A 26,476-nucleotide genomic window follows, 5' to 3' on the forward strand; every position below is an offset into this window, starting at 1 on the left:
CTGCTGGTAAACAGTTTATTACCGGCGATCGCAAAACAAGGGTTGGTAAAAACCAACCGCGATCATGTTCTTTGGGGTCTCGGCTACCCCTGGCAGCCGAGACCCCAAAGATTTTCCGGATGTCGGCCGGCGGCAGCACTGCGCCCGCCATTTTTTGGCCGGAACAAGATGGCGGCGCCCATCGGGAGCCACGAGGAGCACCGGGGGAGACAGGTGAGTATCGGGGGCTATCGGGGACCCCATTTCTCTGTCCTCTGATGTGCGATCACATCGAAGGACAGAGAAATTAAATGGGAAATCGCGTTTTTTTTTTTTTTTGCGACCACCGGTAAACTGTTAATTACCGGCAATCGCAACCCGGGGGTCGGTAAAAAACCCCCGAATCATGTTCTCTGGGGTCTCGGCTACCCCCGGCAACCGAGACCCCAGAGAAAACCAACTATGGGGGGCACTATTCACTTTTTCCACAGCGCCGTTCGGCGCTGTGGTTTAAGTACCCTTAACTGCTGCCGTTAAAAGGCGTATCGGCGGTTGTTAAGGGGTTAAAATATAGACAATACAAACGATAGATGCAACGTGATGTATATTGTTAAAGGTAGTTTATTAATCCTTGGTTACAAGTTTTAAAGGGGTGGACCGACACCTCGTTCATCCATGTTGTCTGGTATCACGTGTGGGTAGATGCTGTTGAACTTGATTAAGACATTTGAAGAGGGAACCATCCAGTTCCCACTTGGTCTCATCTGATTAATAAGACATCATCCTTATTACATGTGACATGCTTGGTGTCAGACGTTTGCTTCAGCAACTGTCCCAATCATGTATACAAGAGAAGTGCTGGTCAACCCCTTTAAGATGCACTTATAGTGTTCACATAAAAGGTAAAGTATTCTATACATATTCTCATGTACAGCACCATGGAATTAATGCTGCTATATAAATAATAATAATACACATGGTGAAATATGTAGGATTGTTATATGCATTCTACTTGATGTTTATTGGTCATTACATACAGTGCATTTCCTGATCATTATCATTTGGTGGTCTAAATTGCTTTCCCTTTTAGACTTTATTATTATTTATTATTACAGCGCTTTACATGTGAAAAGGCATATAAGTAGTAAAAAAACAAGCACAATAATATTGAACAAAATAAGTCACCAACTGGTACAGGAGGAGAGAGGAAGTGTGAAAATATGAAATGCCTACTTCTCTGTATAATTTTTCTGATGTGTAAAAACATGTCTTTGTTAAACACTTTCCAATTCTCAATATGAAAATTGCTTCTCCACTGTATATTCTTTGATTCATAAAAAGAGTGGATTCATAAGAACAACAATTCCCACATTCTGAACATGAAAATGACTTCTACCCTGTGTGAGTTCTCTTATGACTAATGAGATCTCCTTTGGAAGCACAACATTTGCCACATTCTTGACATAAAAATGGCTTTTCCCCTGTGTGAATTCTCTGATGTATAATACAATGTGTTTTCTGAGAAAATGATTTGCCACATTCTGCACATGAAAATGGCTTCTCCTCTGTGTGAGTTCTTTTATGTTTAATGAGATCCCCTTTGAAAGTAAAACATTTCCCACATTCTTGACATGAAAATGGCTTCTCCCCTGTGTGAATTTTCTTATGTGTAACAAGATTAGATTTTTGGGCAAAAATTTTCCCACATTCTGCACATGAAAATGGCTTCTCCCCTGTGTGAATTCTCTGATGTATGGCAAGATTTGATTTGGTATTACAACCTTTCCCACATTCTGAACATGAAAATGGCATCTCCCCTGTGTGCGTTCTCTCATGTCTAACAAGATCTCCTTTGGAAGTAAAACATTTTCCACATTCTTGACATGAAAATGGCTTTTCCCCTGTGTGAATTCTCTGATGTACAATAAAATTTGTTTTCATGGAAAACCATTTCCCACATTCTAAACATGAAAATGGCTTCTCCTCTGTGTGAGTGCTTTTATGTTTAGTGAGATCTCCTTTGCAAGCAAAACATTTCCCACATTCTTGACATGAAAATGGCTTCTCCCCTGTGTGAATTCGCTCATGTACAGTAAGACTTGATTTCTTGGTAAAACATTTCTCACATTCTGAACATGAAAATGGTTTCTCCCCTGTGTGAGTGCTTTTATGCCTAATGAGAACACCTTTGGAAGTAAAACATTTCCCACATTCTTGACATGAAAATGGCCTCTCTCCTGTGTGAGTTCTTTGATGTGCAGAAAAATCTGTTTTTTTGTTAAAACATTTCCCACATTCCGAACATGAAAATGGCTTCTCCCCTGTGTGAATTCTCTGATGTACATTAAGAGTTGCTTTCCGGGTAAAACATTTCCCACATTCAGAACATGAAAATGGCTTCTCCCCTGTGTGAGTACTTTTATGCATGCAGAGATCTCCTTTGCGAGTAAAACATTTCCCACATTCTTTACATGAAAATGGCTTTTCCCCTGTGTGAATTCTCTCATGTTCAGTAAGAATTGATTTCTTGGTAAAACATTTCTCACATTCTGCACATGAAAATGGCTTCTCCCCTGTGTGAGTTATTTTATGTTTACAGACCTCTCCTTTGCTAGTAAAACATTTCCCACATTCCTGACATGAAAATGGTTTCTTCCCTGTATTAGCTTTTTGATGTTCAGCATCGCTTTTGTGATTTTTGTTTTGCTTAACAGTCTGTAATGAATCTGAGGATGGAACCTGTTGATAAGGAATAGATACATTTTTGCTGTGAAGGACTGGCGGTTTATCTGGAATAATGCCATGCTCTTCATATATATATGGTGTGATACCATCATCAGCTGCTTCAAAGTCAGTAACTGTCAGATGTCCCTCTGACGAACAGTCATCTGCCAAGAAAAAAAATATTTATTTCTTCATAAATGCTGCCTTTGGAAACACATAGTATTAAAATTCAATTACTAGCTAACGAAAACGGGTACAAATTGTAGACTTCAATGCAAGGACTAATAAAGTATGATATAAAGCCAAGAGGTTATACAATTTTTAGTTTTTCTTCTTTTATAGCTTTATTTTTCACTCTGCTTGTCACCAAATGTTTCTAATGAGATGTTCAGCGGAGAATCATAAAGAGGCCTGTAAGTCAGTGCTATTAGGTTGTGTCTCTGTCTCATACACTCCCTGACATCTACATGAACTATAGCACAGAAGGCGAGAGTATACCTATGGGGGCTGCATTATACTATAGAGTCTGCCTATGGGAGGTGCATTATACTAGAGTCTGCCTATAGGGGGTGTATGATACTATAGATTCTAATAATTTACACTGGTGCTACCCACCTAGGAAGGATAAGACGGGGACCTCAGATGCAGCTGGTGGGAAAACAGGTTCTGTGCAGTTTCCGGTTAAGGCTAGGTTTACATTGCGTTAGTGCAGTCCGTTTAGTGCATACGCTAACGGACTGCGCTAACGCAATGTACAAAAAGGGATCGCGTTTAGCGATCGCGCTAGCGCAGATGCCCGATCTGCGCTAGCGAAAACGGACCCAAGAATGCTGCAAGCAGCGTTCGAGGTCCGTCACAAATTAAAGGAACATCGCTAACGCATGCCAAAAATGGCATGCGTTAGGGATGCGTTAGTTACATTGCGGTCAATGGGTGCGCTAACGGATCCGTAACATTGCGTTAGTGGTGCTATCTAACGGATTCCGTTAGCGGATACCCACTAACGCAATGTGAACCTAGCCTAATAAGCTCTGCTAGTGAATTATATATAAAAAGTCACGGCACTATACGGAGGTTGAAAAAATGTGAATTTGACAGTCATTTGACAGCAGCTGACATTCTCTGCATGTATGCATAACAATGGGAATGTAGCCAAGCATGGCTAGGACACATGATTAACACAGCTATCTCCAATGATTAGATCTACCACTGGGGACAGGCATGACTGACTCTTTATCAACAAGACAGTGATGCCACTACCTGCCAGTTCATCATGATCCAAACAGTAGTGAATACACAGCCAGTGCTAAAGACATCTCCTGCCTGTCCGTTATATTTATTATTATTATTTATTTATATAGCACCATTGATTCCATGGTGCTGTACATGAGAAGGGGTTACATACAAGTTACAAATATCACATACAGTAAACAAACTAACAATGATGGACTGATACAGAGGGGCGAGGATTTCAAACTGTACTACTACTGCTGCTGCTGCTAATGCCCTTAAACAGGCAGAAATCTTTTGCCTGTCTATTGTGTTTTATACTGTGCTGCCCCGGAGATGGAACCCTCCCCTGTACTGGGTACATCTAACAAAAAACTCACAAAAGAGGATAATTTTTGGATGGTTAAAAGGAATCATTGCTTTTTCAAAGCTCCCAATTTCATTCACTTGGATGCCTACCCAGCACAAATAAAAATTTAGGAAGACATTAAACAGATGCCCCCCAAAAATTGAATTACTCATGGCTAAAATAAGGCATTGCTTTTCATTTGTTATACATAGCGGTGCAGAACAAAGTACAAATTCAATAGAATCAAACACATATACTGTAAGTACCAACCAGTAAATAAATAAAATATACAGGCTAATACTCACCTGCCCTGTTATCTGAAAGAATCTCGTCTTTACACCACTCATCACCCCTCACATGTGTCTCTGTAGTCTTAATATGGGTCAGATCTTCACACTGAAACAAATATTTCACAGACATATGATCAGCTCTAAGGCTACGTTCACATTTGCGTTGCGTCGGGCGCAGGTTCGGCGACGCATAGTGACGCATGCGTCATGCGCCCCTATATTTAACATGGGAGCGCATGGACATGCGTTGTCTTGCGTTTTGTGACGCATGCATCATTTTTGGCGCAAGCGTCAGGGCGCAGAGGACGCAGCAAGTTGCATTTTTTTGCGTCCAAAATCAAGCCAAAAATGGACGCATGCGTCACAAAACAATGCGTTTTTGCATGCGTTCCACATGCGTCGTACTTTGCGGCGACGACGCTGCGTCCAAAGACGCGAATGTGAACGTAGCCTAATCCTGCCATCTTCACCACTCATTACACAAGTATAAAACATATAATACTGGTGGATAAAACAAGACTGAGCACAAGACCTTCACAGCCGTCTACACATCATAGGGGAGATCGCATGACACCTTCTCTCCATCTACCTGATGATCCTGAGGAACATTGGGACTTTTTTGTTTACAGTCTGGTGACAGATGAAGGAGACTTCTCTCTGATGTTGTCCTCTTACTGGATAGAACTGGAGGAAAGACATACAGGGAATGAATTCATTCTTTACATACAGAATTATAGGCCGTGTGTATTTAGTCCTGTCTATTACCTGGTGATGTGAGGGGCTGGGGAACCTCCATCATGACGTCCTTGTAGAGATCTTTATGTTCTGCTAAAAACACCCACTCCTTCATGGAGAAATAGATGCTGACATCTTGACACCTTATAGGAACCTGACAAATACAATGATACCGTCATCCCTCGATCCCTTCATAGCGTTACTGTATAATATCCCAGCATTCCTAGCAGTGTCACCTCTCCAGTCAGGAACTCAATTATCTTGTAGGTGAGTTCTAGGATCTTCTGGTCATTGAAGTCCTCATGTATCAGGGGGTGAGGTGGAGGCCCTGTGATTGGATTCAGCGGTCTTCCCCATCCCTCAGACACAGGGTCCTGACAGCGCTCACTAGAGGTCTTCTTCACTACTGTGCAATTCTGGTTAAGGAGAGAAACATTAATAAATCTCACTACAGACACTTCCAGAGTCCTCACATCTCCAGTTCTCTCCATCTGTTATTCCCATAGACAAGAATGATGTAATGTGACATCATCAGAATCTCTCACCTCTCCAGTAAGCTGGAAGAGGATCTCTAGGGTGAGTTGTAATATCCTCTCCACCATCTTGTCTCTCTTCATATCCATCCTTGATAGGTCAATCAGGAAAATTCTCTTATACAGAAGATCTCCACTGAGAGGATTCAATATGGTAGAGACCTGTATGAGAAGAAGAGATAAGTTACAGCAAAAAGAATCTCATGTAATAACACAATAACGGGAGACTTTATATCCAATCAATGGGAGCAGAAATGATGTTGACATGTATGGCACCCAAGTCCAAAAGTTACCCTTATGCCCACAGTCATTCCATTCTAGTTACTGTATTTTCCGCTTTGTAAGACGCACTTTATTTCCCCCAAATTTGGGGGGGAAATGTGGGTGCGTCTAACAAAGCGGATATACCGCTTACCATTACAGGCTGGGATGAGCGGGTGTCCGCCTCCGCTACCGCCCGCCGCCGCTGTCGTCCGCCGCCGCTGTCGTCCGCCGCCGCTGCCGGGGTTGTCCGCTGCTGCCCCGGGTGATGCTGGAGGCTCCGGTGCTGCGGGGGGCTCTGGTGACATTGTGAAAGACCAGAGCCCCCTGGCAGTTCGGCCATGCGTTCCAGTATGACTAATTCCGGGAAAATGGCCGCCGGAATCTCGGGAGATGAGATTTCAGCGCTGAGATCTCATCGAGATTCCGGCGGCCATTTTCCCGGAGTCAGTCATACAGGAACGCATGGACGAACTGCCGGGGGCTCTGGCCTTTCACAAAATGTCGCCAGAGCCCCCGCAGCACCGGAGACAGCCCTGCAGCATCGGAGACAGCCCTGCAGACCCCTCATCCCAGCCTGCAGCACAGGAGCCCCCTGCAGCACAGGAGCCCCCTGCAGACCCCCTCATCCCAGCCTGCAGTAATGCTCCACTCCTGCCTCCAGCAACAACCCTGGGACCCTGATCCACCACAGCCACAACCCCTGGTAAGTAATAAGACGCATGGATTATAAGACGCCCCACCAATTTATTAAAAAAAGTTTTTTCCTATTTTTCTCCTCAAAATTTGGGGTGCGTCTTATAATCCGGAGCGCCTTACAAAGCGAAAAATACGGTATGCCTGTTCACTAAAAAAAAAAAGAAAAAGAGTAATACATTTTCTACTCTGGACCAGTTTGTAAACCAAACTCGGCAATTCAAATGAATGAATGTGAGCTAAAAAAAATGTGCATCGCTGGGGAAACCTTCTAAAGAACCTCTGTGCTTTTATCCCCTTGGCAATATATAAGGCAGCAGTACATACAGGGCCTTGAAAAAACATTTGTACCTCATGAAATTTTTCACATTTTCTCATGTTACACTCATAAACGTAAAGCGATCCTGTCAGCAGAATTTTGCTAGGTAAACTAGAGAATCTTATTTCTCATAGTTTGGGAGTCCTTCATGTGTTTTTAGCAAACCATAATGGGCTTTCATATGTCTTGCACTGAGGAGAGGCTTCCGTTGGGCCACTCTGCCAAAAAGGCCTGACAGGTGGAGGGCAGCAGTTATAGTTGACTTTGTGGAACTTTCTCCCATCTCCCTACTGCATCTCTGGAGCTCAGCCACAGTGATCTTGGGGTTCTTCTTTACCTCTCTCACTAAGGCTCTTCTCCCACGATTGCTCAGTGTACCAGATCGGCCAGGTCTAGGAAGACTTCTGGTGGTCCCAAACTTCTTCCATTAAAGGATTATGGAGGCCTCTGTGCATTTAGGAACCTGGAGTACTGCAGAAATTCTGTTGTAACCTTGGCCAGGTCTGTGCCTTGCCACAATTCTGTCTCTGAGCTCCTTGGCCAGTTCCTTTGACCTCATGATTTTCATTTGGTCTGACATTCGCTGTGAGGTCTTATATAGACAGGTGTGTGCCTTTCCAAATCAAGTCCTATCAGTTTAATTACACACAGCTGGACTCCAATGAAGGAGTAGAACCATCTCAAGGAGGATCACAAGGAAATGGACAGCATGTAACTTAAATACGAGTGTCTGAGCAAAGGGTCTGAATGCTTATGACTTTTATTACATTTGTAAAAATTACTACATTTTTTCAGTCAAGATGGGGTGCACTGCCGAGTGTACATTAACCCCTTAATGACCGCCAATGTCTTTTAACTGACCTGAGATATAAGAGAATAGCCTCCCCACAAAGGTGACAATCCAGCAGCTGTCAGCTGTCCACTATAGCTGACAACTTGCTGCATCAGTCACTATCAGTGTTTGCACCGTCAAAATCTGTTTAACCCCTTAGATGCTGCTGTCAATAGTGACTATATCATATAAATGGTTAACAGAGTGTGGGGGGCTTCCTCTTTATCCCAGTTGGTGCCCTCAGATCATGATTGTGTGGTCTTGGTGTTTGCCATGGTAATTCATGGCCAAATAGCGGCCTTACAGTCTCCTGGCTATAGCGACCTGTTCAGAAGTTAATGACATTTAGGTGGTAAAAATACACTTTTTCATTCTGTCATACCACTTTGCATTAATCCCTGAAAATCACCTGAAGGGTTAATAAACTACCTGCCAGCAGTTTTCAATATGTTAGGGGGTGCGGTTTTTAAAATGGTATCACTTTTGGGGGTTTCCCAATTTATGGGACCCCTAAAGTCACTTCAAACATGGATAAGTCCCTAAAAAATACATTTTGTAACTTTCCTTGAAAAAATGAAAAATTACTGCTACATTTTTAAACCTCCTAAAATGCTAACAAAATGAAAGAACATTTTGCAAAGAGTGCTGATGTAAAGCAGACATGAGGGAAACGTTATTTATTAATTTTTGTTTAAATTTTTCTCAAATTTCTAATATTTTTTATAAATAAACACAAAACATATTGACCTAAATTTACCATTATCATAAAGTATAATATGTCACAAAAAAAAAAAAATCTCAAAATCACTGGGATTTGTTGAAGCATTCCAGAGTTATTACCACATAAAGTGATACTGGTCAGATTTAAAAAAATTGGCTCTGTGACTAAGGGGTTAATGTTAAAAAAAATTAACTTTTTGGAATTTACCAAAATGGCTGCAATGAAACAAAGAGTGAAACATTTAAAGGGGTCTGAATACTTTCCGTACCCACTGTACATCCCATGTAAGGTGAGCACCAATTAGAGAGCAGTCAAGAGTCTTGTGGTCAAGCTGGAGGAGAAGCAGAGATCCACAGCTCATGAAGGAGTATTAGGGCTCACTCACACGAGTATATATCTCGACCGAGCGCTATCAGATGTTTTATCAGATAGCACTTAGCCAAATGTCATACTGTGGGGCAATGCAGACCTGCGATTTTTTTTTTCCCACGCCAATTCAGCACAGTATGCTGCTAGCGTATCCGATAATTGGATCAACGCACCCATACAAGTCTGAAACATCAGACTGCGCTCAATTCCATCAGAGTGAAGACCAATTACCATGGACATACACAATTGAGAAGATTAAGTTCTGTGTCTTCTCCGCACCTGTGCTCTAATTCTTTTGAGAGTAACGAGTAAGGGGACACCTGGACCAAACTTTGATTCGAGTGACATAAGCATATTTGGCTCGATTCTCTCGCATGGGAGAATCGACGGACGTGTGGCCTCAGCCTTAGTCATATACTCCACAAATTCAGCCGTTATGAAAAATAGCAAGAAGAAAGGCGCAGGCGCCGGGAAAGGTCAGAGAGGCCCGGTGCCTGCGCACTGCAGTACTTTGCTCTGCCCTCAAAGGACAGAGAATTACGCCTGCGCCGGAGCCGCAGCATGAAGGCAAAAAGAGGACGTGATCATATGAAGATGGGAGGCGCTGGACCCGGACCGCGACGCCCATCGGACCGGACAGCAACGGGACCGCCCCTGGGTGAGTACAATATAACCTGTTTTTCTTATATTTCAGGATACATCAGGGGCTTATCTACAACATTACAGAATGCTGTAGATAACCCCTGATGCTGGTGGACTTAGTTTATAGGCCATTTTTGGGGTGACAGATTTCCTTTAAAACCCAATGCAGGATACAACTAAAAACAGTGTACCTTAGTTTGACGTTAGTTTTCCTAATGGTATTAAATTCATTGCTGTGTTCTTGACAACAGGGGGATTGTGGAAGCGAAGTGCTCCCAAATCTACATGTATAGACAGATCAACACCTGGTCATCTAATGGTTAGACGGAGACCTGGAGAGGCGTACAAGCCACAGTGTCTTGCACCCACTGTGAAATTTGGTGGAGAATCAGTGATGATCTGGGGATGCTTCAGAAAGGCTGTAATTGGGCAGGTGAAAAGGATGTATAAATCAAGCCGCGTGCAAGGTTATCCTGGAAAAACAGTTGATTCCTTCTGCTCAGGCAATGTTCCCCAACTCTTGAGGACTGGTTTTTACAGCAGGACAATGCGATATGCCACACAGCTGGGTCAATCAAGGTGTGGATGAAGGATCAGCACATCAAATCCCTGTCAGGCCAGTCTCACACGTCCAGATAATTCCGGTACCGGAAAAATCGGTACCGGAATTATCCGTGTCCGTGTGCTTACGGTGAACATCAGTGTGGCACATGTGCTGCAGCCGTGTGCCACCCGTGTGCCGACTGAGGACCACAGGGACCGTGCAGGAGACAGCGCTAGAGTTGGAGCCGCATATTCGTCACTGTAATGGGCGGCACCACATGACCGCTCATACAGGAGAAGCTGCGGCGAGGACAGGAAGCAGCGCCAGCGAGGGAGCCGGGTAAGTATTTTATTAACAGCAGGGGGGCGCACAGGGGTTGGGAGGGGGTTGTGGACAGGGATCTTTTTTTAAAACAAAAAAAAAGAATATTTCATATCTTCTCTCCAGCGAACGATGCTGGAGAGAAGAAATGAATAGCGGCTTCAGCACCACGCTGGGGGGACAGCGCTTACTGTAGCACTGTCTCCTGCACAGTACACAGACTGCACACGGACAACATCCATGTGCGGTACGTGTTTTACACGGACCCATTGACTTTAATGGGTCCGTGTAATACGTGCGCTCCCACAAACACTGACATGTCTCCGTGTTTTCCAAACAGACGCACGGTCCGTGAAAACACGCTGACATGTGCAGAGACACATTGATTTTAATGTGTCTACGTGAGTCAGTGTCTCCGGTACGTGAGGAAACTGTCACCTCGTGTACTGGAGCCACTGACGTGTGAAACCGGCCTCATGGCCAGCCCAATCTCCATACCTGAACCCTATTGAAAACTTCTGGAATGTAATCAAGAGGAAGATGGATAGTCACAAGCCATCAAAGAAGAACTGCTTACATTTTTGTACCAGGAGTGGCATAAGGTCACCCAAAAGCAGTGTGAAAGACTGGTGTAAAGAATGCCAAGACGCATGAAAGCTGTGATTAAAAATCATGGTTATTCCACAAAATATTAATTTCTGAGCTCTTCCTGAGTTAAAACATTAGTATTGTTGTTTCTAAATGATTATGAACTTTTTTGCATTATTTGAGGTCTGCAAGCAATGCATTTTTTTTGTTATTTTGACCAATTCTCATTTTCAGAAAATAAATACAAAATTTATTGTTTGGAACTTCAGAGACATTTCAGTAGTTTATAGAATAAAAGAGCAATTTACATTTTACTCAAAAATATACCTGTAAAGAGAAAAATCAGACAAACTGAAAACTTTGCAGCGGTCTCTTAATTTTTGCCAGAGCTGTATATCTATATTGCATGTTAGCTCATGTTTGCAAATGTATGTGTGTAATATATATATATATATATATATATATATGTATATATATATATATATATATATATATATATATATAAAATTTATAATACCCCACATGTATCAGAAGCCCCCTCCTCTAGCATACTGCCTCAATTGGTTTAAGACAAAGGACCAGCCATGTGCTAATAGAACAGGTTTAATCAGGATAGGGAGGATATACCTAAGGGCAGTCCCACACGTCCAGATAATTCCGGTACTGGAAAAATCGGTACCGGAATTATCTGTGTCCGTGTGTTTCTGTGGCACATCAGTGTGGCACATGTGCGGCACACGTGTGCCGCCCGTGTGCCCACTGGGTACCATACGTACCGTGCAGGAGACAGCGCTAAAGTTTAGCGCTGTCCCCTGCATCGTGCTGAAGCCGCCATTCATATCTTCTGTGCGGCAGCATTTGCTGTAGAGAAGATATGAATATTCCTTTTTTTTTTTTTTGTTTCTCGTGTTTACAATAAAGATCCATGTCCCCACCCCCCTCCCACCCCCTGTGCGCCCGTCCGCTGTTCTTAAAATACTCACCCGGCTCACTCGCTGGCTGGAGCTGCTTCCTGTCCTGGCCGCACCTTCTACTGTATGAGCGGTCACGTGGGGCCGCTCATTTACAGTAATGAATATGCGGCTCCGCCCCTATGGGAGGTGGAGCCGCATATTCATGACTAATCGGCGGCCCCACGTGACCGCTCATACAGTAGAAGGTGCGGCCAGGACAGGAAGCAGCGCCAGCCTGCGAGGGAGCCGGGTATTTTAATAACAGTGGGCGGGCGCACAGGGGGTGGGAGGGAGGTGGGGACATGGATCTTTATTGTAAACACGAGAAACAAAAAAAAAAAAAAAAGGAATATTCATATCTTCTCTACAGTAAACGCTGCTGCAGAGAAGATATGAATCGCGGCTTCAGCACCAGTGGGGGGGACAGCGCTTACTGTAGCGCTGTCTCCTGCACGGCACACGGACTGCACACGGACAACGTCCGTGTGCGGTACGTGTTTTACACGGACCCATTGACTTTAATGGGTCCGTGTAATCCGTGCGCTCCCACGAACACTGACATGTCTCTGTGTTTGGCACACGGAGACACGGTCCGCAAAAAAATCAATGACATCTGCACAGATGCATTGATTTGAATGTGTCTATGTGTGTCAGTGGCTCTGGTACATGAGGAAAATGTCACCTCACGTACAGGAGCCACTGACGTGTGAAACCGGCCTTAGCCAGTGGAAAATAGACTGGTGACATCATACCAAACACCTAGGGTTGACACACCTCTTTTTGGCTGGAAATAAATTTCAAGAGACATGTACTTTGGTTCTCTCCTGGGAGGACAAGATTTGAACATAGGCTGAGTATCTGTAACCTCTTACTTAATAGGTCTTAGGGGTACGGAGTGATAGGCAGGTGGGTTGACTGAGATTACATGCATGTTTGCGTAATTTGGGCTTTGAATGTGTAATATTGTGATATTACTGTATTAGTGTTGTATTATCACTATTATATGTGTATATATAGTACAAAGAACAGATAAAGTTAAGGCATTAGTTAGTGGATATCAGTGGATATCAGTGGATATCAATTATTACCGTAATAGTCGAGTTCAGCATTAATAGTTAATATCGGACATCAAAAGAGATGCAGGGAGAGGTCCCCCTTTAATAACTATAATGCTATGTATGCACATTGTCGTTTTGCTTGTGTAAAATTCTGCGCGGTTTCTCCCTCTCTTAGCAGAAAGTGCAGTTGAAAATGCACTCGGTTTTTATGCGGATTTTCATGCGTTTTTGTAAATCATAGGGCTAAATAAAGAATTCTGATGTAATTTCCTTGTTCAACCTCTTCAGACAGATACCATCATTAATATTAAATGAAGACACACACACACCAGCCCTATGTAGGAGCATAACGTACATATGCTGTAATAAAAAAACTCAGAAATGTGAGTGAAATGCAATATGTTTATTTTTCAAAAAAATTAAAAAAAAATTGCTTGGGCTCCCGCATAATTTTCATAACCAGCAGAGGGAAAGCTGACAGCTGATGTTAATATTCTGGAAAGGAGCCAACAACCATAAAGGTTCCCAGGCTATTAATATCAGCTCACAGATGTTTGCTTAGTCTTTACTGGCTAGTTTACAGGGAAACCACAGAAAAAAAACATGCCCACCCCCCCTATAAAATCAAACAAGCAAAGGCTAAGCAGACAGCTGTGTGCTGATATTAATAGCCTGGGAAAGGGCCATGGATATTGGCACCCCCAAGGCTAAAAACATCAGCTCGCAGCTGGCCCAGAAATGGCGCATCTCATAGACCCCCGGGGTCGGGGGTCAGCGATGCGTCGGCATGACAACCATAGGTCTCTTGAAGACCCCTATGGTTGTTGATCCCGGATTGCTGTGAGCGCCACCCTGTGGTCGGCGCTCGTAGCAATGCAGTAATTCAGCTACATAGGAGCGATCTGAGCATCGCTTTTATGTAGCAGAGCCGATCAGGCTATGCCAGCTTCTAGCCTCCCATGGAGGCTATTGAAGCATGGCAAAAGTAAAAAAAAAAGTTTTAAAAAATATGAAAAAATATATATAAAAGTTTAAATCACCCCCCTTCATCCCATTAAAAATAAAACAATAAAAAAAGTCAAACCTAAACATATTTGCTATCGCCGAGTTCAGAATCGCCCAATCTATCAATAAAAAAAAAGGATTAAACTCATCGCTAAACAGCGTAGCGAGAAAAAAATTCAAAACGCCAGGATTACGTTTGGTTTTTTTTGGGTCACGCCGACATTGCATTAAAATGCTTCTTTTTTTGTTCCAATACTTTAAAACATCGGCGTTGGGAGGTTGGGAGCATGAGTGGAATGGACGACAGCCGTGTCGCGCTGCAGTAGCGCTTCTACTGGTCACACCAGTAGAAGCGCCACTGCAGCACGAAATGGCTGTCGTCCATTCCACTCCTGCTCCCAACGCCGATGTTTTAAAGTATTGGAATAAAGAAGTTTTTTTTAACCGGTGAGTGCCATCCGTTCCTTTCAATTTTTGTATCCATTGTGGCTATTTTCTTTGGAGCGGCACCCCGGCTCACGGAGCACTTACTGCTGTACACATGTTTGCAGCATCAGTTCATGCAATTACCTGTGCACTGAGTGGGCTTCCCCACTGTGCGGATTAACACTTGACTGCATTAAAATGCAATAATGGGCGATCAAAAGATCGTATCTGCACCGAAATGATATCATTAAAAACCATTCAGCTAGCTATGCAAAAAAATTTTTTTAAGCAAAGCTTGGAATTTTTTTTTCCACCACTTAGATAAAAAAGAACCTAGACATGTTTGGTGTCTATGAACTCGTAATGACCTGGAGAATCATAATAGCAGGTCAGTGTTAGCATTTAGTGAACCTAGAAAAAAAGCCAAACAAAAAAAACAACCGTGGGATTGCACTTTTTTGCAATTTCACCGCACTTTGATTTTTTTCCCTGTTTTCTAGTACATTACATGGTAAAACCAATGGTATTGTTCAAAAGTACAACTCGTCCCGCAAAAAACAAGTCCTCCTATGGCCATATTGACGGAAAAATAAAAATGTTATGGCGTGAAGGGGTTAATACCATTCTACAGTGCTCAAAAATAGGGACGGACTAAACTGCATATTGGGATGATGGGATGATGGGATGATGGGCTGCAATACTAGACTCCACCACTAGATGGCAGCACATTTTACACATGCAGCCCAGGAAATGAACTTCTTGTAATATAGCAAGAAGGGAATTCAATGGAAATACTTAAATGAATCAGAACATCCACAGGGCTGGATTAAAGTTTAATAATAGAACCAGGGAAAAAAAGATTGTAACTATATGGGATTATGTGTAGAATATCGGGTTACACACGCCTGGTGATATATCTCATCAGCATCTCATAGGAATATGGGTATAATTATTGTTCTGTATGGGGATTATGGGTGAAATATCACAAATACACATGCCCAGGAACATACTTCATCTACTTCTGATAGGAATATGGGTATAACTATTGTTCTGTATGGGGATTATGGGTGAAATATCACAAATACACATGCCCAGGAACATACTTCATCTACTTCTGATAGGAATATGGGTATAACTATTGTTCTGTATGGGGATTATGGGTGAAATATCACAAATACACATGCCCAGGAACATACTTCATCTACTTCTGATAGGAATATGGGTATAATTATTGATCTGTATGGGGATTATGGGTGAAATATCACAAATACACATGCCCAGGAACATACTTCATCTACTTCTGATAGGAATATGGGTATAACTATTGTTCTGTATGGGGATTATGGGTGAAATATCACAAATACACATGCCCAGGAACATACTTCATCTACTTCTGATAGGAATATGGGTATATCTATTGATCTGTATGGGGATTATGGGTGAAATATCACAAATACACATGCCCAGGAACATACTTCATCTACTTCTGATAGGAATATGGGTATAATTATTGTTCTGTATGGGGATTATGGGTGAAATATCACAAATACACATGCCCAGGAACATACTTCATCTACTTCTGATAGGAATATGGGTATAATTATTGATCTGTATGGGGATTATGGGTGAAATATCACAAATACACATGCCCAGGAACATATTTTATCATTATTTTAAGAACATATATATTTATCCCAAATAGTCATGCCCAGTACCACATTTGATGAATTTCCCATAATAATATGAATAGAATTATTCACCTCCATGGTAATTCAATGTGAAATATTATATTTACAGAGGCCAAATAATTTTGCAGCTTTGTTTGAAAAAATATCTTTAAAAACTTGTGGGCACCTAAGCTCCATAATAAATGAATACCTACATGTACATTTATATTACAGCGTCAAATAGGCTAAGTAATTTCCTTTTACAGCTTGGTAATTCTGCATTCAATAGCGCTGTAATAAGTCAGTATAGGCTGTTTATTGTCTCTATATGACGGCTTTTCATTAATATAGCGATAACAGTTTGAACTATTAATTTGAAAATATCTGCATTGATTTCCTGGACATATGCAGTGTTTATACGCTCAAAGATGCTGAAACAGGCCTGGAAAGACGGGTTTAACAAAGTTTTTGCTTTTTTTTTTTTTCTTCAAGATTGTGAAAACTGTCTGAAGCATTGACTTGAAAATAGCTTTTGTGACTTTATTGATATATTTTGTGGTTGGACGTCAAGGTTGCTGAAATAAGTAAATAAAGGCTGATTTAACCCCTTAGGCTTCTTTCACACTAGCGTCGGAATCTCCCCGTCGCAATGCGTCGGGGAGAGATTCCTACGCTAGCGTTTAACGCTTTGCACAATGGGTGCAGTGGATGCATTTTTCCGGCGCATCCGCTGCCCCATTGTAAGGTGCGGGGAGGTGGGGGCGGAGTTCCGGCCGCGCATGCGCGGTCGGAAAAAGCGATCCGTCGGGAGAAAAAAACGTTACATGTAGGGTTTTTTTTTCCCGACGGTCCGCCAAAGCACGACGCATCCGTCGCAAGACGGATGCGAAGTGTGCAAATCCGTCGCAAATGCGTCGCCAATAGAAGTCTATGGGGAAAAAACGCATCCTGCAAGCACTTTTGCAGGATGCGTTTTTTCTGCAAAACGACGCATTGTGACGGATTTACAAAAAACGCTAGTGTGAAAGTACCCTTAGCGACTGCTGATACGCCTTTTAACGGCAGCCGCTAAGGGTACTTAAACCACAGCGCCGTTAATTAACGGCGCTGTGGAAAAAGTGAATAGCGCCCCCCAGAGTCGGATTTTCTCCGGGGTCTCGGCTGCCGAGGGTAGCCGAGACCCCAGAGAACATGATTTGGGGGGTTTTTAACCCACCCCGCATTTGCGATCGCCGGTAATTAACCGTTTACCGGCGATCGCAAAAAAAAACGCGATCTCTTTTTAATTTCTCTGTCCTCCGATGTGATCGCACATCGGAGGACAGAGAAAAGGGGTCCCAGGTGGCCCCCCAATACTTACCTATCTCCCCCGATGCTCCTCGTGTCTCCCGGTGGGCGCCGCCATCTTCAAAATGGCGGGCGCATGCGCAGTGCGCCCGCCCCCGCGTGAATCTTTGGGGTCTCGGCTGCCGGGAGTAGCCGAGACCCCAAAGAGCATGATCGGGGTCGGTTTTACCGACCCCTGTTTTGCGATCGCCGGTAATTAACTGTTTACCGTGACCGCAAAAAAAAAAAAAAAAGTAAAGTGTAATTCTCTGTCCTCTGATGTGATCGCACATCAGAGGACAGAGAAATAGGGGGATTCGGGGACCCTAGCATACTCACCTGTGTCCCTGGATCCTCTTGCTGCTCCTCCTGGCCGCCGGCAGAAGAGAATGGCGGGCGCATGCGCAGTGCGCCCGCCATCTGTCTCCATCTGCCGGCCGGCAGGAGAACAGCAGTTGGGGCTAAAATTAGGGTTAGGGGTAGGGTTAGGGCTAGGGTTAGGGGTAGGGTTAGGGGTAGGGTTAGGGGTAAGGTTAGGGGTAGGGCTAGGGTTGGGGCTAAATTTAGGGTTAGGGTTTGGGCTAAATTTAGGGTTAGGCTTTTTTCACACTTACATCGGTACGGGGCCGTCGCAATGCGTCGGCCCGACATACCGACGCACGTTGTCAAAATTGTGCACAACGTGGGCAGCAGCTGTAGTTTTTCAACGCATCCGCTGCCCAATCTATGTCCTGGGGAGGAGGGGGCGGAGTTACGGCCACGCATGCGCGGTCAGAAATGGCGGATGCGACGTACAAAAAAAGTTTCATTGAACGTTTTTTTGTGCCGATGGTCCGCCAAAACACAACTGATCCAGTGCACGACGGACGCGACGTGTGGCCATCCGTCACGATCCGTCGGCAATGCAAGTCTATGGGCAAAAAACGCATCCTGCGGGCACATTTGCAGGATCCGTTTCTTGTCCAAAACGACGGATTGCGACAGAATGCCAAACGACGCAAGTGTGAAAGTAGCCTTAGGGCTAAGGTTAGGGTTGGGGCTAAAGTTAGGGCTAGGGTTGGGGCTAAAGTTAGGGTTAGAGTTGGGATTAGGGTTAGGGTTTGGATTAGGGTTGGTATTAGGGTTAGGGTTGGCATTAGGGTTATGCTTGGGATTAGGGTTAGGTTTGGGATTAGGGTTAAGGTTAGGGTTGTGATTAGGGGTGTATTGGGATTAGGGTTAGGTTTGAGGTTAGTGTTGAGATTAGGATTAGGGGTGTGTTGGATTTAGGGTTTTGATTAGGGTTGTTTTGGGGTAAGGGTTGGGATTATCGTTAGGGTTAGTGATTAGGATTATGGATCAGGTTGGGATTAGGGTTAGGGGTGTGTTGGGGTTAGGGTTGGAGCTAGAATTGGGGGGTTTCCACTGTTTAGGTACATCAGGGGGTCTCCAAACACGACAGCCAATTTTGCGCTCAAAAAGTCAAATGGTGCTCCCTCCCTTCTGAGCTCTGCCGTGCGCCCAAACAGTGGGTTACCCCCACATATGGGGCATCAGCGTACTCGGGATAAATTGGACAACAACTTCTGGGGTCCAATTTCTCTTGTTACCCTTGTCAAAATAAAAACTTGGGGGCTACAATATCTTTTTTGTGGAAAAAAAAAATATTTTTTATTTTCACGACTCTGCATTCTAAACTTCTGTGAAGCATTTGGGCATTCAAAGTTCTCACCACACATCTACATAAGTTCCTTGGGGGGTCTAGTTTCCAAAATGGGGTCACTTGTGGAGGGTTTCTACTGGTTAGGTACATCAGGGGCTCTGCAAACGCAACATAATACCCGCAGACCATTCTATCAAAGTCTGCATTCCAAAACGGCGCTCCTTCCTTCCGAGCTCTGCCGTGCGCCCAAACAGTGGTTTACCCCCACATATGGGGTACCAGCATACTCAGGACAAATTGGACAACAACTTTTGGAGTCCAATTTCTCTTGTTACCCTTGTGAAAATAAAAACTTGGGGGCTAAAAAATCTTTTTTGTGGAAAAATTTTTTTTTTTTTATTTTCACGACTCTGCATTATAAACTTCTGTGAAGCACTTGGGCATTCAAGGTTCTCACCACACATCTAGATAAGTTCCATGGGGGGTCTAGTTTCCAAAATGGGGTCACTTGTGGGGGATTTCTACTGTTTAGGCACATCAGGGGCTCTCCAAACGCGACATGGCGTCCGATCTCAATTCCAGCCAATTCTACATTGAAAAAGTAAAACGGCACTTTTTCTCTTCCAAGCTCTGCGGTGCGCCCAAACAGTGGTTTACCCCCACATATTGGGTATCGACGTATTCAGGAGAAATTGCACAACAACATTATTGGTCTAATTTCTCCTTTTACCCTTGTGAAAATAAAAATTTGTGGGCAAAAAGATCATTTTTGTAGAAAAAATGCGATTTTTTTTTTCCACGGCTCTACATTATAAACTTCTGTGAAGCACATGGGGGTTGAAAGTGCTCACCACACATCTAGATATGTTCCTTAAGGGGTCTAGTTTCCAAAATGGGGTCACTTGTGGGGGGTTTCCACTGTTTAGGCACATCAGGGGCTCTCCAAACGCGACATGGCGTCCAATCTCAATTCCAGCCAATTCTACATTGAAAAAGTATAACGGCGCTCCTTCACTTCCAAACTCTGCGGTGCGCCCAAACAATGGTTTACCCCCACATATGGGGTATCGACGTATTCAGGAGAAATCGCACAACAACTTTTGTGGTCTAATTTCTCCTGTTACCCTTGTGAAAATAAGAATTTGTGGGCGAAAAGATCATTTTTGTGTAAACAAAAGCGATTTTTTATTTTCACGGCTCTACGTTATAAACTTCTGTGAAGCACTTGGGGGTTCAGAGTGCTCACCACACATCTAGATAAGTTCCTTAAGGGGTCTAGTTTCCAAAATGGTGTCACTTGAGGGGTTTCCACTGTTTAGGCACATCAGGGGCTCTCTAAACGTGACATGGCATCCGATCTCAATTCCAGCCAATTCTGCATTGACAAAGTCAAACGGCGCTCCTTCACTTCTAAGTTCTGCGGTGCGCCCAAAAAGTGGTTTACCCCCACATATGGGGTATTGGTGTATTCAGGAGAAATTGCATAACAAAATTTATGGTTACATTTCTGTTTTTACACTTGTGAAAATAAAAAAAATGGTTCTGAATTAAGATGTTTGCAAAAAAAAGTTAAATGTTCATTTTTTCCTTCCACATTGTTTCAGTTCCTGTGAAGCACGTAAAGGGTTAATAAACTTCTTGAATGTGGTTTTGAGAACCTTGAGGGGTGTAGTTTTTAGAATGGTGTCACACTTAATTATTTTCTATCATATAGACCCCTCAAAATGACTTCAAATGTGATGTGGTCCCTAAAAAAAATGGTGTTGTAAAAATGAGAAATTGCTGGTCAACTTTTAACCCTTATAACTCCCTAACAAAAAAAAATTTTGTTTCCAAAATTGTGCTGATGTAAAGTAGACATGTGGGAAATGTTATTTATTAACTATTTTTCGTGACATATCTCTCTGATTTAAGGGCCAAAAAATACAAAGTTTGAAAATTGCAAAATTTTAAACATTTTCGCCATATTTCCGTTTTTTTCATAAATAATCGCAAGTAATATCGAAGAAACGTTACCACTAACATGAAGTACAATATGTCACGAAAAAACAATCTCAGAATCAGCGGGATCCGTTGAAGCGTTCCAGAGTTATAACCTCATAAAGTGACAGTGGTCAGAATTGCAAAAATTGGCCTGGTCATTAAGTACCAAATTGGCTCTGTCACTAAGGGGTTAAGAGACTTAACTGCTTATCTTCAGTACTGAAAAAAAGGCTTAAAGCTGACCTGTCATCACATTCAACGCCACCAAGCCGCAGCTATGGTGGCATAGCTGACAGGTCCAGCAGTGTGGACAGCCCTCTATCCGCCTCCCTGGTGCCTCCGCACTAAAATATTACACTTTATTCCTCTCGACGGGCACCACTGGAAGCATGAAGTGTCTGTATCGGTCCGATGGAGTGTGAACAAATCTACGCTATCTACAATGCACTGCGTCATCAGTTGCTGGGCAGGAATTTTTTTACTGCCCAGCGACTGATGACGCGGCACAGCGCAGGGCTCAAGCACTGATTGGTTCACACTCCAAAACACCAACAGGACCACTTCTTGATTCCCGTTACGCGCGCCAAGGGGGCAATAAAGTTTAGTATTTCAATGAGGAGGCACCCAGGGAGGTGGACAAAGGTCTCTCCACACAGCTGGACCTGTCAACTATGCCACCATAGCTGCGGCTTGGTGGCATTGAATGTGATGACAGATCCTCTTTAAAGCGTCGAGTTGAAAATAGCCTGTGTTTTCCTTGTGAAATTTAATACTTAGCTGCTCAATCGTGCATAGCGTGTGCTGTCAACCAACAAACACCTTACCCCACTAATTTCACATAAAATGTAATGTGATATGATCATCAGATGTGGATGATTATATTATTGATTATTATCAATATTCATTTATATGGGGATTATGATTTGGCTAACATGGCTACAAATCCCAACTCCCATATTTATCCTTTACCTGATAAAAATATCCAGTAGAGTCTCTTTTATCCAAGCTAAACGGGAGCAGAGGGTGCTTGGATTTGTGAAAAACTGGGATAACTCAAACAACTGATTAAAATGCCCCCCTTTGTATCCTGCTGTCCCGCTTTGGGTCTTCCTGTCCCTCTTGTATCCTTCTGTCCCTCTGAGTATCCTCCTTTTGTGTCATCCTACCTCTTTTTTATGTTCTACTGTCCGCTTTTGTCCATTTTTTGTGTCTAAAAGGGGAGCCCTGGGCAGCCGCCTGGATGCTTGGATAAAGCAGTAAATTGGCTGGCAAAGTGCTGTACAGTCATGGCCAAAAGTATTGAGAATGAGACAAATAGTAATTTTTCCAAAGTTTACTGCTTCATTTTTGTAATGGCAATTTGCATATACTCCTGAATGTCAAAGAGTGATCAGCTTAACAGCAATTACTGTACTTGCAAAGTCAATATTTGCCCAGAAAATGAACTTTAACCCCCAAAACACATTTCAACATCATTGCAGTCCTGCCTTAAAAGGAGCAGCTAACATCGTTTTAGTGCTTGATCCATTAACACAGGTGTGGGTGTTGATGAGGACTGGGCTGGCGATCAATCAGTCATGATTAAGTAAGAATGACATCACTGGACACTGTAAAAGGAGCTGGTGCTTGGTATCATTGTTTCTCTTCAGTTAACCATGGTTATCTCTAAAGAAACACGTGCAGCCATCATTGCACTGCACAAAAATGGCCTAACAGGGAAGAGTATCGCAGCTACAAAGATTGCACCTCAGTCAACAATCTATCGCATCATCAAGAACTTCAAGGAGAGAGCTTCCATTGTTGTCAAAAAGGCTCCAGGGCGCCCAACAAAGACCAGCAAGCGCCAGGACCGTATCTTAAAACTGTTTCAGCTGCGGTATTGGACTACCAGCAGTGCCGAGCTTGCTCAGGAATGGCAGCAGACTGGTGTGAGTGCTTCTGCACGCACTGTGAGGCCGAGACTCTTTGAGTAAGGCCTGGTTTCAAGGAAGGCAGCAAAGAAGCCATTTCTCTCCAGAAAAAACATCAGGGACCGACTGATATTCTGCAAAAGGTACAGGGAGTGGACTGCTGAGGACTGGGGCAAAATCATTTTCTCTGATGAATCCCCTTTTCGATTGTTTGGGACATCTGGAAAACAGCTTATTCGGAGAAGAAGAGGTGAGCGCTACCACCAGTCTTGTCTCATGCCAACTGTAAAGCATCCTGAAACCATTCATGTGTGGGGTTGCTTCTCAGCCAAGGGAATCGGCTCACTCACAGTCTTGCCTAAAAACAAAGCCATGAATAAAGAATGGTACCAGAATGTCCTCCAAGAGCAACTTCTCCCAACCGTACAAGAGCAGTTTGGCGCCCAACAATGCCTTTTCCAGCATGATGGAGCACCTTGCCATAAAGCAAAGGTGATAACTAAATGGCTCATGGAACAAAACAGAGATTTTGGGTCCATGGCCTGGAAACTCCCCAGATCTTAATCCCATTGAGAACTTGTGGTCAATCATCAAGAGACGGGTGGACAAACAAAAACCAACAAATTCTGGCAAAATGCAAGCATTGATTATGCAAGAATGGACTGCTATCAGTCAGGATTTGGTCCAGAAATTGATTGAGAGCATGCCAGGGAGAATTGCAGAGGTCTTGAAGAAGAAGGGTCAACACTGCAAATTTTGACTTGCTGCATTAACTCATTCTGTCAATATAACCTATTGGTACTCATAATACGATTGCAATTATATTTCTGTATGTGATATAAACATCAGACAAACACTAATAAAAACCAGAGGCCAGCAGATAATGTGAAAATAAAATTTTGGTGTCATTCTCAAAACTTTTGGCCATGACTGTATACGTTACCCTCATCTTTTTCCCACAGCCACACACAAAAAAAAAAAATGCCCTGTATAGCGGGGAACAATATGAAAGTTTCCATTTCCATTCAAGTGAACCTGGATGGAAAACAGGCACATAAGATTCAATTATGGCTTGCCTACTGACGAAGAAGCAATACCGAGTCCTATATCAGACATGTGAACGTAAGCAGGATCATTTATTGTTCCATGAAAGCTATTTTGTTGGATTTGTTATGATGGCCTTCGTATTAACCTAGAGACCAGTATACACTAAAATACATGTTCCATTTCCAAATATTTTTGATAAGATAAAACCTATTATTTTATTAAAAGTTATTTAAAAAGTTATTGATGTCAACAAACCTAAGTAACCAATAAAATCCTGCAAAAGATCCAACATCCTATAAAGGACAATGTATTGAGAATAATATAGGTATATAGGCAAGAAGTATGGTGCAAGACTGCTCATCTCTATGACATGGCCGGCCTAATAAGGAGGTGGGAACACTGGGTCAAAGACCTATGATGCCAGGGCTCACATCTCCCAGGGGTGGGAGAAGTCCATGGACATGTAATCCTGTCAGATGCAAATAGGTTACAGGATCTGTATATCCATAGCATTCTGACCACAACCCCATATAGAATAATAAATATACCCATATTCTTACCGGAAGTTAATGACATGTTTCATCATATTTTACCAATAATCAACATATAAAACAATAATTGTACACATACGTGTTCTTACCAGGAATTGATCGAATATGACACTGGGCATGTGTATTCATGATATCACCTATAATCCCCATACAGAACAATAATTATACCCATATTCCTATCAGAAGTAGATGAAGTATGTTCATGAGCATGTGTATTTGTGATATTTCACCCATAATCCCCATACAGAACAATAAATATACCCATATTCCTATCAGAAGTAGATGAAATATGTTCCTGGGCATGTGTATTTGTGATATTTCACCCATAATCCCCATACAGATCAATAATTATACCCATATTCCTATCAGAAGTAGATGAAGTATGTTCCTGGGCATGTGTATTTGTGATATTTCACCCATAATCCCCATACAGATCAATAGATATACACATATTCCTATCAGAAGTAGATGAAGTATGTTCCTGGGCATGTGTATTTGTGATATTTCACCCATAATCCCCATACAGAACAATAATTATACCCATATTCCTATCAAAAGTAGATGAAGTATGTTCCTGGGCATGTGAATTTGTGATATTTCACCCATAATCCCCATACAGAACAATAATTATACTCATATTCCTATCAGAAGTAGATGAAATATGTTCATGAGCATGTGTATTTGTGATATTTCACCGATAATCCCCATACAGATCAATAGATATACCCATATTCCTATCAGAAGTAGATGAAGTATGTTCCTGAGCATGTGTATTTGTGATATTTCACCCATAATCCCCATACAGAACAATAATTATACCCATATTCCTATCAGAAGTAGATGAAATATGTTCCTGGGCATGTGTATTTGTGATATTTCACCCATAATCCCCATACAGAACAATAATTATACCCATATTCCTATCAGAAGTAGATGAAATATGTTCCTGAGCATGTGTATTTGTGATATTTCACCCATAATCCCCATACAGAACAATAGTTATACCCATATTCCTATCAGAAGTAGATGAAGTATGTTCCTGGGCATGTGTATTTGTGATATTTCACCCATAATCCCCATACAGATCAATAGATATACCCATATTCCTATCAGAAGTAGATGAAGTATGTTCCTGAGCATGTGTATTTGTGGTATTTCACCCATAATCCCCATACAGAACAATAATTATACCCATATTCCTATCAGAAGGAGATGAAGTATGTTCCTGAGCATGTGTATTTGTGATATTTCACCCATAATCCCCATACAGATCAATAATTATACCCATATTCCTATCAGAAGTAGATGAAGTATGTTCCTGGGCATGTGTATTTGTGATATTTCACCCATAATCCCCATACAGATCAATAATTATACCCATATTCCTATCAGAAGTAGATGAAGTATGTTCCTGGGCATGTGTATTTGTGATATTTCACCCATAATCCCCATACAGAACAATAGTTATACCCATATTCCTATCAGAAGTAGATGAAATATGTTCCTGGGCATGTGTATTTGTGATATTTCACCCATAATCCCCATACAGAACAATAATTATACCCATATTCCTATCAGAAGTAGATGAAATATGTTCATGAGCATGTGTATTTGTGATATTTCACCCATAATCCCCATACAGAACAATAATTATACCCATATTCCTATCAGAAGTAGATGAAGTATGTTCCTGGGCATGTGTATTTGTGATATTTCACCCATAATCCCCATACAGATCAATAGATATACCCATAGTCCTATGAGATGTTGATGAG

The 26,476-nt window shown here is 42.5% G+C and overlaps 1 protein-coding gene across 1 annotated transcript in view; it reads right to left on the bottom strand.

Annotated features, from left to right (window-relative positions):
* Positions 1 to 614: 614 nt before the first annotated feature.
* LOC138666539 (uncharacterized) overlaps positions 615 to 26,476 on the bottom strand; it is a 195,945-nt gene continuing 170,083 nt past the window's right edge. Inside the window, 6 exon segments of the mRNA XM_069754751.1 lie at positions 615 to 2,867; positions 4,588 to 4,678; positions 5,162 to 5,256; positions 5,338 to 5,461; positions 5,544 to 5,723; positions 5,853 to 6,002. Of these exon segments, the coding sequence (XP_069610852.1) occupies positions 1,372 to 2,867; positions 4,588 to 4,678; positions 5,162 to 5,256; positions 5,338 to 5,461; positions 5,544 to 5,723; positions 5,853 to 6,002 (2,136 nt within the window). The 3' untranslated portion in view covers positions 615 to 1,371.

This window comes from Ranitomeya imitator, chromosome 2 (assembly GCF_032444005.1).
Source record: "Ranitomeya imitator isolate aRanImi1 chromosome 2, aRanImi1.pri, whole genome shotgun sequence".
In the NCBI taxonomy this organism is placed as follows: domain Eukaryota; kingdom Metazoa; phylum Chordata; class Amphibia; order Anura; family Dendrobatidae; genus Ranitomeya; species Ranitomeya imitator.